This window comes from Eumetopias jubatus, unplaced genomic scaffold, assembly GCF_037043125.1.
Source record: "Eumetopias jubatus isolate StellerSeaLion01/CBP00866 unplaced genomic scaffold, mEumJub1_p1.0 scaffold_16, whole genome shotgun sequence".
In the NCBI taxonomy this organism is placed as follows: domain Eukaryota; kingdom Metazoa; phylum Chordata; class Mammalia; order Carnivora; family Otariidae; genus Eumetopias; species Eumetopias jubatus.
Window position 1 is genome coordinate 78,221,307 of NW_028274822.1, and position 13,750 is coordinate 78,235,056.

At 46.6% G+C, this 13,750-nt stretch overlaps 1 protein-coding gene across 1 annotated transcript; it reads right to left on the reverse strand.

The window, feature by feature from the left end:
• Positions 1-1,422: 1,422 nt before the first annotated feature.
• PRKAB1 (protein kinase AMP-activated non-catalytic subunit beta 1) lies at positions 1,423-12,219 on the reverse strand. The gene is made up of 7 exons (XM_028116397.2): positions 11,787-12,219; positions 9,015-9,178; positions 7,302-7,395; positions 6,905-7,019; positions 4,423-4,556; positions 3,147-3,215; positions 1,423-2,790 (listed from the first exon to the last, which is right to left on the reverse strand). The coding sequence occupies exons 1-7, from the start codon at positions 11,943-11,945 to the stop codon at positions 2,713-2,715; spliced, it is 813 nt and encodes a 270-aa protein (XP_027972198.1). The 5' UTR covers positions 11,946-12,219; the 3' UTR covers positions 1,423-2,712.
• Positions 12,220-13,750: the final 1,531 nt, after the last annotated feature.

Here is a 13,750-nt window from a genome sequence, read left to right on the forward strand (position 1 = left end):
AGTCCTCACCCATCATGGGAATGCTAATAAAGCACTGCCTGGGTCATAGGACATTTCACTTCTACATTTGGCTTTGCCCCTTTGATTTGGGTCTCCTTTCCCACATCTGTGAAGTAATTTCCATTACCTTGCGTATCAAGTCTTTCACTTGGGCCTGTGAGCAATCTTCTGAACCACAGGAGACTTGCTTTGTGTTGCCTTTTAAAGAAAATGGGTCTTTTAGAAGCACTGCCAGCTGTAGAGACCACGGAGACCATGGTTCCAGGCGGTGGCTGTTCCTGCATTTCCACCATAGTAGCGTCTCCCTCGGGAGTCCTCTGTGGTCACTGGGCTGCAAAGGGCTTTTACAGGGTTTCCTGACTCCCAGTTCATTTTGACACTGGACTTCCAAGTTCATGCTGTTTCCTCCACAGCCTGGGGCTGCTGGCTTCCTCTGAGCTCTGACTCAGGCTAGCAGCCAGATTCTCTAATCCTCCCTCACAGAAAGGGCTGTGGCAGTTCTGGACCAACTCAGGCAGGGGCCCCACCACCAGCTGCCCTCTGTCTCCCCCATGGACCTAGGGGGTGTGCTCTCAGCTCACCAACATGGCAATGGTCTCTATGTTCCTGGTGCTTGAACAGATCCCTTTCATACTTTTGAGCTTAGGTATGTATTTTCAATTGTATTTTAAAAATACTTTGTCCAGTTTTGGAGAGGATTTTTGCATGTTTCCATAGTCTAAATAATCCCTATAGTCCTTAAAATCTAGGGTTCCCCCATTGCTTGGGTTTTCAGAGTGAGATAGCTAATTACTGAAGTAGGAATGCTTTCTAGGCTACTCTCCACCTCAAGTGGACCAAATGATCGAGGTTCCCTTTTCTCATAAATGTATTTAAATGTTTCCTGATGCCTGGGAAGGAAAGGCTTATTAAAAGAACATCTGTAATCTTTCACCTTTATTGGTAGAACAAACAGAACTCCTTTTAGCTAATGGGAACAACTGATTCTAGAATGTCCTGGTGTCTTCCAAAGCATGTGTCAAGATCCCAGGCTCCTGTGGTGCTTACTGATTGAGCATGAGGTGGCAAAATCTCTGACCTGGGGATGCCACCAACCTGCCCAAACTGGGAACCTTCATTGTCGCCTCTCCTTAGCTTCCCCTCATGACTCATTGGTTCAAAGGAGCTCAGTTTTACAGGCTCCTTAACAGCCTTCCAAATTCTGCGTGCAGAATGGGGGGGTCAAGGGAATGTTCCTCAGCCCTGGGGACAGCTGGATCTGCCCTGTCACTCACCCCAGAGTACCACGAGGATGGGACCATTTTCAGTGAGTGCCGATATGTGATAACGATTGAAAAAGCACCGCGCCGAGTAAACCTCTGGAAGAGTTCCAGTCTCTTCTCCAAATGACGGAATAAAATCAAGCCTTCCTCCAAGCGCACGTCCCATTATCTTTACAAAGCTTTATTGAAACCTGTACGTCAAGGTGACAATAATTCAGTGTTTGGAAGACAGTAACGAAAAAAGGGTATCTCAGACTCAGGTTTACCAAATAAATACTGGAAACCAGGGAGCTTGTTCCTCCATCTCCCAGCAGGAACACAGGGTGTAACAATAGCTTCTGCTGACTCGGGGACAGGAACTTGTGCTAATGGGCACGTCTGCAGCATCTCCCCGGAAACCACGACGGGTGTAAAGAGGTTTGCTTTGGTCCAAAGAATGTCTTCCTGACACAAATTTAGAAGGCTGCTGTCAAGTTCTAAGTTCCTTCCAGAATAAGCAAGAGCAACTCTACCGCCTTCACTGCTAAGTGCAGACGGAGGCCCTGAGCAAGACGGCACAGGCTAGGGTAGGGCGCTTCTCTGAAGTGATCGTGGAAACACTGTCACCTCACTGCGATTAGAATAAGAAGCTGGACAACGCTCCAGCTAACAGTGGTCAGTCCTCAGGATCATCTGGCTTCATGGAGAAATCCGGCAGCGGTTTTCAGAGTCTGTTCTAAAAACAGATTATTGCTGAATACAGTTCACATGATCTATATTCTAGTTAGGGTGATTTTAAAATTGCCCTAAGACCAGAGAGTCAGACACCTCTGGTTTAAAACAAAAGTACTCAGTGCACAGAAGCAAGAAACAATTGTAAATTTCATCTGGAAATCAGACAGGTTCTAATTTCTATAGAAATTATACCTCCCTGGAGCAGAAAACAGGAGACCATCTTATTGCTTTGATTTCAAGAGGACCGGTACTTGCTGTTAGCTCCACAGTCAGGCCTCAACAGGGACAAGTGGGTGGCCTCAGACACACATATGATCAGACATTCTGTGTGGCCTCCATCCCTGCTTCCCGGATTTTACCAGCAAAGTGGCTAGGGTTCATTTTTGGCTTAAGAAGCATCTCCACGACCAGCTCAAAAGATGTCTGTTAAGAATTGCACCTGTCCTCATGCACCGTGGTATGGGGGCCACAGACCTGTGTCCCCTCACTCTGTTCTCAGCTCTAGTGAGCCTTGAGACTCAAAGCCACTGGGTGCCCAGAGGACTGTTACAGACAGGAGGCGCTTCGGGAGCTGCCACGCCTGGAACAAACCTTCAAGCAGGACTATGGCGGGTATGAAATGTCTTATAGAGTGTGAAATGAAAAATTTACAGTCCATTCCCTCTAGTGGAAAGCATGCACGCGTGGAGCCTGGGGGTGCACTGTTCCCTGGGGCCCACCGCTGGCTCCCAGCTCTTCATATGGGCTTGTATAACAAGGTGGTGACATACTTTTTCTTGTATCGGTGGGTCGCGCTGAGCACCATCACTCCATCCTGAGGAAGAGGGTGGAAATGATCAAAGGCAGGACTAAGTCAAGGGCTCAAAGTGTGTGTGTGTGTGTGTGTGTGTGTGTAGCATTAAGGGCTCAAAGTGTGTGTGAGTGTGTGTGAGTGTGTGTGTGTGTGTGTGTGTGTGTGTGTGGCATTAAGGGCTCAAAGTGTGAGTGTGTGTGTGTAGCATTAAGGGGGCTTAATAAAAAGAGTCCTGTTCTGCCTTCAGAACCAGAGCCTGAGGGTATGCATAAGGTCCCAGAAGCTGCTAGGTAAGTACTCCAGGTAGTTCTGTGACTAGGGGGCCCCAGAGCACACTTTGAGAAACATAGCTTAATCAGCAACAAACACGTCATTACCTTGATAGAGAGCGCGTAAAGGTGGTTCAACATGACGTGGTTGGGCTCAGGGAGCAAAGCTGGATCACACTGTGGGGGGAACAAAAGCAGATGGTGAGCATTTAGGATTTGGAAATGAAGAAGGTTCTCCCTTTATTTCGCAGCAGTGGGTATCAACAGGAAAGAGGCCGGCTCTCATGCCCCTTTCTGCTTAAGCTGGGCAGTGAAAGGCTCGTCTAAGATGACAGGTGAGGTGACGGGGGTCATGCCTCATGCTCCAACTAAGGGGAGCTCCCTGCGTGCCTGCTGGATGCACGGGTATGTGTCTTGGTCAGGCTTTACCCTGGCCTCTGAAGTGTGAACCATGGCTCTGTCCTCTTACAGAAAGGGAAGAAGGAAGAAAGAGCTGTCAACCGAGTGCACTTTTAGAGAAAGCAGCAAGATAAATCTATACTAAACATTCCTGAGCAGTGGACTGCAGGCTCATGTCTATACTCAGGGAGCATGATGAAATGGATGGGGGGGGGGCATGGCACCTGGTGCCTGGAGAACAGCGAGTCCCCGGGGAACGAGCCATGACTGCGATGGGGGGATGCCCACACATGCCTGCATTCAGCTCTTCAGCTCAGCACAGGTGTAGCTACTTGTATGTGGAGTCCAGAGCAGCGGCATGGTTACTTTATCACCTCATAAACATGTGAATTTTAGGGGGTAGCTTGAACAAAGCACAGGACAGCCAGATTCCTCAGAATTAGGGCCATGCTGTGCATATCTACTTAAACAGAACGGAAAATTAACAAGGTAATAATGGGGTGCTCTTCATGATCCAGGAGGATTATACTTCTTTTTACAAATAACATCAATTTCTCAGAGAAAATGTGTGTTACCCAGATTCCCCAAATTTGGATCCAGGAGCACTGATGTTTCTGAAAGCACTTTGGTGATTTAGATTAGATTCTAAAACGTGGGGGCCAGAAGAGGAATTCCATTTGGTAGTTTACTGAGAAGGGGTGGCTATATATTTCATCATGATTTATAAGGAATGAGGCTGAGGGAGGAGTGAAACACAAGGAAGACAAGTTCAGAAAGGCTCGGTGTGATGGGAGAGCAGCACCCACACTCGGGCAACATCTTGCTCGCAGCCCATTCCCACAGTGGAGGGGGACCCTGGCAGGTGGCAGTTAACACCGATGGGCAACCCAAAACCTTTTTACCAACTGCTTTCTGAGATGGTCAGAAAGGGGAGCCTTGGAACATGACCACGGAGGATGGTCCTGGCAGATGTCTGTGTACTCACAGAAATCCCCGTGTCCTTGTTCAGGATGACCTGGAGCAGATGTGGAGGGAGAATGGGTGGGGCTTTAAACCGTTCTTCTGGTTTTGAGACATAGGGCTCCTGATGGTAGGGTCCCGGTGGGGAGCTGGACAGCTCTGTTGGGAGATGGTGACAGGATATTTACATTGAAAATTATGAGTTTGAGGAGCAGTCTCGTTGAATTTGTGGCATCATCTAGTTTTCCTTGTCCCCTCAATAAAGATTTATATTCCCTTGAAGAACATACAGGCCCCAAGGGTGAAGAGTAGAGGCAATGAGAAAACCCTCTGGAATTTGGGTGACTGGCATAAAATTCAGCAGCCAGCTCAGATGCCCCGGCAGCAAACAACGGTGGTGGTGAAGCTGGTAATTCCGGGTCAGACTAACAAGGAAGCTGCTCACAGTAACCTAACCTGACCTGCCCCTGCAGAACAATGCTTCTTGCCTTGGGCTGGGCTGGCAAATACCGCAAAGAAGCTCAGGGCTTCAAGTGAGGCTTCAGCAGCCAAGCTTAAGGTGTGAGCACCACCAGCCAGAATAAAACTGAAGATAAAGCAGCCTGTGGATACAGACACGGTGGCAAAAACAGGTTACAGGAAGCACTGGCACATTTCAAAACTAAAACCAAAAATAAAAAATTGAAACCCTGATCTCTACAGGTTCAACTCTGACTCTACCACTCTGAGCTTCCTTTCAAACTCTTGCTTGAGTGTCTTGATTACACAGATATATCAAGAAGCTTCTAGAAGGGCAGTGTTTCATCAGGTTAGAGGCGGCTCACTTAGCAATGTTGGGCCAGCTGGAAGGGACTGAGCGGTTATTCAAAGGACACCTGGGCCGGGTTCTGGCTGCCTGATCCTTGGAGGCATCCAAGAATAAATCTGATGTGCTCTCACTCTGCCAGTTCCCTTGATGTCATTTTCTAGGGTACAGGCTCCCTTCACACGACCCAACCATATGACAACAGGAAACTGAGAAAAGCATTAAGTGCAGAACACTGAGCCATTGGGAGTAAAGATGTATTTTAAGAAAGTGAATATCTAAATATGAAGTCTATGCAGAGCCTGATATTGGTTTACTGGCAGTGAGGGGTCAGTTTTCTTTCCCCAGGTGGTCTGTGCTGCAGAAAAAAGCTTGACTAAAAAGCTTTGGTAAGTGGTCTAAAATTACATTTATCAGTAAGTAGGGGATACTGGGGCATTTTATTCATTCCCCAATTCCCACCTACTAAGAAAGAAATAAATGACTTCTCGAAAAGATTAGTTAGCTAGCTATCCAGAGGGAACACTATTTTTGGATTTCCAATTCCTGCTCAACAAGCTGGCTTTTCAGCCACAGCAAGCCCACCATAGTCAATTTACCACCGCGGTTTCTGAACTGATAAGAGATCCTGGTGGCAGAAGCTCTAGGCCCAGCCAGGTAACAATGAAGAATCATCCTGTAAACTGAACTGAACCCATCTTGTCAGATTATCAGGTACAGTCCTGGGCAATCTTTTCACTGCCTCCCACAGGGGTCCAGGAATTATTTAAACCCCTGCAAGAAGGGGCAGTGAAGTTGGCATGAACACTTAGATTACAACACGTCGGGTGCCTGGGTGGCTCAGTTGGTTAAGCAACTGCCTTCAGCTCAGGTCATGATCCTGGAGTCCCGGGATCGAGTCCCACATCGGGCTCCCTGCTCAGCAGGGAGTCTGCTTCTCCCTCTGACCCTCTTCCCTCTCATGCTCTCTCTCTCTCATTCTCTCTCTCTCAAATAAATAAAATCTTAAAAAAAAAAAAATTACAACACATCATTGCCCCTGAATTCTATGTATTACGTTTCTTCCTGTGGGTTTGGATGGAAAGCAATTTACCGAAAGCTTGATGACTGGCTGACTCTTGGGAGATGATAAAGTTTTACTAGGTTGGTACTGAGTAGGCTGCACAGTTAGCCTGTTTCCTGTGATGAGCCTGTCTCCCCTCGCAAGGGATTCTGAGAAGGTGCTAATACACCCCATGAGGTCACAGAGGTGTCCATTTACCACCTGCCAGGCTGAAACTCTTTAGGCAGGCACCCCAAGCGAGTCAGGAGTGGGTAGGGAGCTGGCAGGCTTCCCTTGAGCTGGCTCATCACCGACCCAACGCAACTCTCCAGGACCTCCTGGGCCCTGCCCCTGGCACAAGATCAAGCTCTGGTTCTGTTTCCATGGTCTGCTCTCTGTGGCTAAGCAGACCTACTGAATACTGGAGAGGACCAAAAAAAATGACTTACAGCTCCCTTGGGGCTGGATTTCAACAACCTGATCTGACAGAGTTAGGAATTACTTTTGTGGCTCTTTAGGGAACTACAAACATCTACAAACAACTACAAACAACTGGGCAGCAGCTTGAGCTCAAGAGTGAGAGGCAAGAGAAATAAGAGTGTTTCTAGACTGCATAGCCCCCACCTGCACACATGTGGTATAAAATAACTGTGTTCATACCAGACACATCGGAGCACTTTTGGGAATCCACCATTAAAGCATCAAATACTTCAAAGTCAGTTTTCTTCACTTGAATGATGTTGTTAACTGTGCCAAGCTGGCTGGTTACTATTGGCTGGGAAGAGACAGACAGGCAGAAATCATAACGTGGAAGGTCTCTGGAGTTATTCTCTAGAGGATTTAGACTTCCTGGCTGGAAGGTCTCATCTCCGGGCTAGCCAATCTGCTCATCTCCATCAAGTTTGCCCGTAAGTCTGACAACCAGCACTGCTATCTAGCTCAGCCACACACGGGGATTTTACCGGCGGGACAAAGGGACCTGGCACAATCGATAAGGGAAAGTAGTTTGTTTGGATTGTGCAGGCAGTCAGAGGACCAATGGCAGGAGGAAGAGTACCTCGGAAGGGTCATGCGTCCACTGCCCATCCACAAAGAACTTGTACTGATGCTCTCCTTCAGGCAGGTCCAGGATGGCTACAAAGTTATTGTGGCTGCAAGGGAAAAGGAAGCAGAGGATTTCAGCTGGGTAAGCTGCCCTCCTAAGCTTACCGACAAAATCAGCCATCAAGGGGCGCCTGGGTGGCTCAGTCGTTAGGCGTCTGCCTACAGCTCAGGTCATGATCCCAGGGTCCTGGGATCGAGTCCCACATCAGGCTCTCTGCTCAGCAGGAGGCCTGCTTCTCCCTTTCCCACTCCCCCTGCTTGTGTTCCTACTCTCTCTGTCAAATAAATAAATAAAATCTTTAAAAAAATAAATCAGCCATCAAACAAAACCCGACCTTTCCATGTGAAACCAAGAGTTCAGCTGCAGAAGAGTAAACATTTTTAACCACTTTAGACAATTCAGTAGAATGATCCCAAACTAGAAAAGCTGTAAAGAAGCAGCAATGCAAGACGTTTCCTGGAGGACTCACTTTGCTCAATTGCAGGAATAATCCGCCTTCCTACCAGCAAAAGGTCAACAATCAGGCACATGTTCTTTTCAGCTTGCATGCAAAATACCACTCATGCCAAGGAGGAGAACAGCTCCAGGTAAACTGCATGCTGCAGTTTTAGTCTTTGTCAGTCTGCCTTGGGCAGGAGATGGGACCGATTCCACAGGATCCACAAATAGGTCTCTAAAGAAACTTGCTTCCTTACTAAGACGAGTTTCCAGGAAAGCTCTCTGTTTTGTTCCCCAGACTTAAAAGGACTTGTAACTGTGCTGAGTGTCTCCCTCCTACACCGATATCAGCCCTGGGAAAGCACGGGGTTTGGGACAGCAATCAGGCCTGACGCAGCAGGGCACAATCTCTCCCTCTGTTTCATCAAGAACACTCACTAATGAAGATGCTTTTTTTCTTTTCTAAAGATTTTATTTATTTATTTGACAGAGACAGACACAGCAAGAAAGGGAACACAAGTAGAGGGAGTGGGAGAGGGAGAAGCAGGTTTCCCGCTGAGCAGGGAGCCTGATGCGGGGCTCGATCCCAGGACCCTGGGATCCTGACCTGGGCTGAAGGCAGATGCCTAACGACTGAGCCGCCCAGGTGCCCTGAAGATGCTTTTCCAATGACAGTTTGAGACAGAAGTCCATGCTAGGATTCCTGATCACGTGTTTTACTATGGCCTTGCTAATGATGCCTAAAGAACAGGTACCTTCCAAGCAAAAGTAATACACAGAGAGGCAAAGTTAGAAGGAACCTCAGAGATTATCTGTCCAATATTCCCTTCTTACAGATAGAAACACTGGGACTCAGTTGTCAACAAGATGTTAGCTCAGCCAATGTGGACTCAAATCCTGGTCTTGAAGATTCCCAGCTCAGTGCTCTCTCTCCACTAGGAATAGATTTCTCTCTTTCTGCAGGAGATGTCCCACCTAAGCAAACACACAGCTGCATATCTGAAGTCAAAAATGTTCATGAAATCTCATTACTGAGAAATGTTTTCTTCTAAGTGTGCTCTAAACCTAGAGACTAACTGGGAGTGAGATGTAAACCCTGTGAATTATTAAGCAAAATTATTTTCCATTCAGCATCCATTTTATAAAAACTTTGTTTTCTATTCCCCATTTAGAAACCACAGTATCCCTGGATGAAGACAAATATGTGAATAGTGCCCAGGCAGTTACCTTCTTGTGAGGGGAAGTTTACTCCAGTTGTTGAAGGACCCAGATAAGTAAACTTCCTTTCCGCCCCCCGTCCATCGAAATACTGTTGGCCGAGCCTGGGCGGGGGCTTTATCATTCACTTCCAGATCATGCTGCCAAGCCAGGAATTCCTCCTTCTCTGGAGCCTAGAAACGGAACAGTTTACTCAGGGACAGGAAGCCATTAGTGAGCTCCCTACAATGGACAGTTACCCTAATGTAGACAATTCATTCTAAAGAGACAGCGATTACTACTTATGTTCATATTCAGGCTCATTAACTTAATAGCGGTGTGCTGGTTTCTCCACTTGGAAAACAGAGATAACAAAAGGAACTATTTCTTAAGGTTGTTGTGAAAGACTGAGAGGGTCCATGTAAACTGCTCTGCATAGTGTCTGACACATAGTGCGTACTTAATAATTATTAGCTGTTAATACTGTTGTGATTAAAGAGATCTACACCAAAATTTTAGTAGAAGCTACAGAACTCACTTGGAAGAGGATGCAATGAATTCAGACCAGATAGATAAATGTCCTTTTCTTCCCTTAATTAACAAGATTTGAAGTACACGAAAATTTATTAGGAACAATTCCAGAGCTGTCAACTTGAAAACTCACAAATCCAGATTCTAAGGGAAAAAAATATTCAAAGTGCTGTTCAGGCATTGGGAATAAAAAGATAAGACACAGACTGACCCTCCATATGGCAAACAATGGCTTCTAAGCGCAGGAAGTGATGTATAACTGAGGTATTCCAAACTAAGAAATAAACACTTCCAACTCTGGGGGAAATATATGTGCTTTTGGATCTTTTACATATTTACTAGTCAGAAGCCAAAGATATTAAAAGAGTGGGAGTTCCAGGTTGGGAGAGACCCTTAAAGGTGTTGACGAGTGAGCTTCTAAGACCTTCATTTCAAATACTGACCAGAGTTGTTGTTGTTGTTGTTTTTTTAAGATTTTATTTATTTATTTGAGAGAAAGAGAGAGTGCACAAACAGGCAGGCAGGACAAAGGGAGAGAGAGAGAAGCAGACTCCCCATTGAGCAGGGGGCCCGACATGGGATTCAATCCCAGGACCCTGGGATCATGACCTCAGCCAAAGGCAGACACTTAGCCGACTGAGCCACCCAGGTGCCCTGACCAGAGCTTATTTTGAATGACGCCTGCTTTAAGAGAGAACAAGATCTACAGATTAAAAAATAACAGACTGGAATCACTTGCCACTGAGAAGGTGATAACTAACCACAGCCAAAATGGTGAACTAGTATAGCTAAAATAACCCATGACTTTTTTGGGAATATAGGGCATTCAATCCAGTGTCTCTGCTACATCGTTTCAGTAACTTCTGAGGAAGTGATAATGGAAACAATTTAAAATCATTGTCCACAGATTCTCTGTAGGCTAAACGTTTCTTGTAGGAATTTTGGAACAGCAACAGAACAGTTACTTCTAGAATAAAGTAGTTTGGTTCTTATGGTATCTTAAATAGCCGTCCTTGGGCCACAATTATTTCTGGGGGGAAAGGATATCAAGTCACTGGAGAAACAGGATTCCAAAGTTCACTTTGCATACAGGTCCTCAGGAATGCAACAAATGCAGAAAGCAAGTGCAAATCACAGGACATAAGGCCCAGTAAAAGACTCTTTAGACTCAAAGCCAAGATCCAAGTGAGGATTTAAGATCATAATGTGATCACCAAGCCCAACATCTGAGAAAAAATACGAGTAAAGGTGGAATGAGTTGCCAGGCAATTAGCCTAATGGGCAATGATGATTAATATGCAACTGGATACTAACAGAGAATATGCTGGGCTGGGGAGACATCTTGATTTTTCCTAAACCTACTCTGTTGCATTGTCCTTAAGGGATCAGTTCTTCCTCTCTGAGGATCTACCACATACTTATCAGCTGCCAGAACCACTAAGTGTCCGTGGTTCTGGACACCGGGCAGGGGCCTTGCAGCTGGAAACACAAGACCCCATCAGGTAGTTAGCAGGCATGTGGCTGAAGCAGGAGTCAAGATTCATCTTCAAAGTTTTGATGAATTACAGCAGACCATGGTAAGATGTCCAAATTTGGCTTGCAAAAATGTTTGCTTTGGTCTAAAATCTTAAGTCATATTTACACAATAGGAGAGAGAAGGTGAGTAGCAACTGGCTGCCCCCCTTTCAGACTGACACTTCACTCACCCACTGACCTCCAAAAGTGGGTTTACTTTTCTATGTCTGCTCTAAAGTGGCTTGGTGAGCCAAAAGTTTGTTAGAATGAAACACCTCTGGCAACTACGGTCAGCTGTGTAACTCTACTTTCGGATTACACGTGTGCTCTGGGTTATCTCCAAAATCGACAATAAACTACAAAGCCAGCTATTACAAGAAGTGTTAGTTTTCGTAAAGGGGAGGAAAAATTTCTCAAAGCAGTGAAACTAATGATACCTAAGAGGCGAGCAGAGACTGGGGCTCACCTGCTGCTAGCTCAACGATCTTAAGAATTTGAAACGCTGTCCCAGAGCTGCTTTCGCCTTAATGATGTTGAACGAAGTGCGTTCCTCCTCCCTCGGGGTGACTTTCTCATCGGTAATTAGACACAGGTTCCTGGACTGCTAAGAGGGCTCTTACCCGGCCATCTGGCTTCTAAGTGCACGGAGTTAAGTATCACCTACCTTCCCACTTATGATGAGTTCGGCGGGGAATCTAGGAGAGGGCTCCTCCCCTCAACACTAGTCCAGGGGAGCCGGATTCCCTCACCCCTCACCTTGATTTCCTCGGAGTGGAAGAGGTCGGCGTCCTCGGGACTGTCCATCAGGATCTTGGGCCTGTCCCCGTCCTTGGCGCTCCCCGAGCTGTCCCTTCGCGGCGTCTTGTGGCCGCCCTGCCGCTCCAGCGCAGCCCGCTCGCTGCTCGTGTTACCCATGGCGGGGCTCTGCGGGGGACTCCGGGAAGCCGGACGGGGCCTCACTCCAGGGAAGGGGCAGGGGACTGCGGCAACCAGCGGGTCACACGGACCCCGGGGAAGGAGTCGGAGCCCCGAGTACCACACCCCTCGGGCGAGGCTTGCGGGCCGGGAACCGGTTTGAGGCGGGTGAGAAGAACTGGCGAGGATACCCAACCGCGCTTAAACCCAAGAAGCCCAAAAACAACCCAACACTTGCCCCACAACTCCCCCACCTCTTAGCAACTTCCGCTTCCGGCGCGTCTGTGAGTCACTCGGGATCCGGGGTGGGGGCGGCGGCTGCCGGCGAATCGCATTCGGCAGTTCCGCTTCCGGTCTGGATTGGCGGGGTCGCAGCACCCTGAGGAGGCCGCCCTCGGAGCGCGCAGTCGCAGTCGGCTGCTACGACGGGACCCAGGATGAGGCTGCTGAAGGCCGGCAGGGGGCGTGCCAGCGGACGGGCTGTCTGGGTCCCTCTCCCCGCGCTGGAATGAGTGATGCCGTTAACTATTTTAGATATCTTTGCCCACTTCCAGTTGATTCTGTACTCGACAGCCAAAGAGCTCGTTTAAAGTGCTCGTCTAATTAAGAGACTCATCTTATCAAAGCCTGTTAATGTTCTAGCTCCCACGCTTTTGAGTGCCTTAGAAGCACCGCCTGCATAAAATGCAGATTCCCCGGCCCTAATCCCCGGAAATTATGATTCCGAAGCTCTGGAGTGGGGTCTGCATTTTAAGCACTCCAGGTGATTCTGATGCAAGTAATCTTGCAGGTGTTTGATTAAATGTCAGACCATAAGAGTTCTGGAAATTTCTCACTAGTAGGCTTGGGGGTTATAAAACGTGGGAGTTATTAGTGTATTTTTAAAGTGCACAGCCTTTTGATAGATAATTTTGTAAGCTATTTTATAATCACTTTGGACACAACATTCTGCATAAAATTAATTTACTTACTAGTGTTTGTCACTGTGGCCAGTGCTTTAGCAAAAACTGTGTACACATTGTGGTCCTAAAATATTCTAATCTCGCTGTCAGTCACTATCGTGGTTTTTTGTTTGTTTGTTTTTTGGTGGTGGTGGGGCTCTTTTGTTCTTGTTTTTGTGTTTTGTTTCGCATGTGAGTATCTCAAAATGCTTTGCATTTGCTGGGCCAGCTCATGCATTTTGTCCACTGAGCAAACATTTATTTGATACCTACAAAGTGTCAGGTATTGTGCTAAGTAAGTGGGAGACAGATGACTAAGAAATGGTCTCCTGGAGGGGATTTGGTCGTGTCTATCAAAATAAAAAATGCACCTTCATCTTAGTGCACAATTTTAATTCCAGGGAACTTCTGCAGAAATATACTCTACATGTCAATTATATGGATGCATGTTCATTTGCAGCAGGGTCTCTAATGCCATATTACATTAATTCCAAGATGCCCTTTTTTTAAGATTCATATTTTATTTCGCATTTTAATCTCTCTGAAACTAGGTGCTTCTTACAATCAATGGAATCTTAGATTTGATGAAAAAAGGCAATGAAAAACTGCAAATTTTTAAGAAGTGTGTCAATGGAATGACAAAATGAATTAAACGCATTCATTTTAGAGAATACTGAGCAACTTTAAAAAAGGAGGAAAGAGAATTCTGTGGGTAACTATGGAGAAGTGTCTGTGACATTCCAAATCCCACAGCCAGTGGCAGAACAATAGAGGTTAAGAGCATGAGCCCTAAAGTCAGCCTGCCTGAGTTTAAATTCTGGCTTTACCACATTTGTAAAAAAATTGTCACCTTGGTTTCCTCTT

Coding starts and splice junctions, on each gene's coding strand:
- PRKAB1 (XM_028116397.2), bottom strand. CDS start 11,945: ATGGGTAACACGAGCAGCGAGCGGGCTGCGCTGGAGCGGCAGGGCGGC. Junction 7,020..7,301: donor GGACGCATGACCCTTCCGAG/GTACTCTTCCTC, acceptor GTCTCTTCCCAG/CCAATAGTAACCAGCCAGCT. Junction 2,791..3,146: donor TTTACGCGCTCTCTATCAAG/GTAATGACGTGT, acceptor CCTCTTCCTCAG/GATGGAGTGATGGTGCTCAG.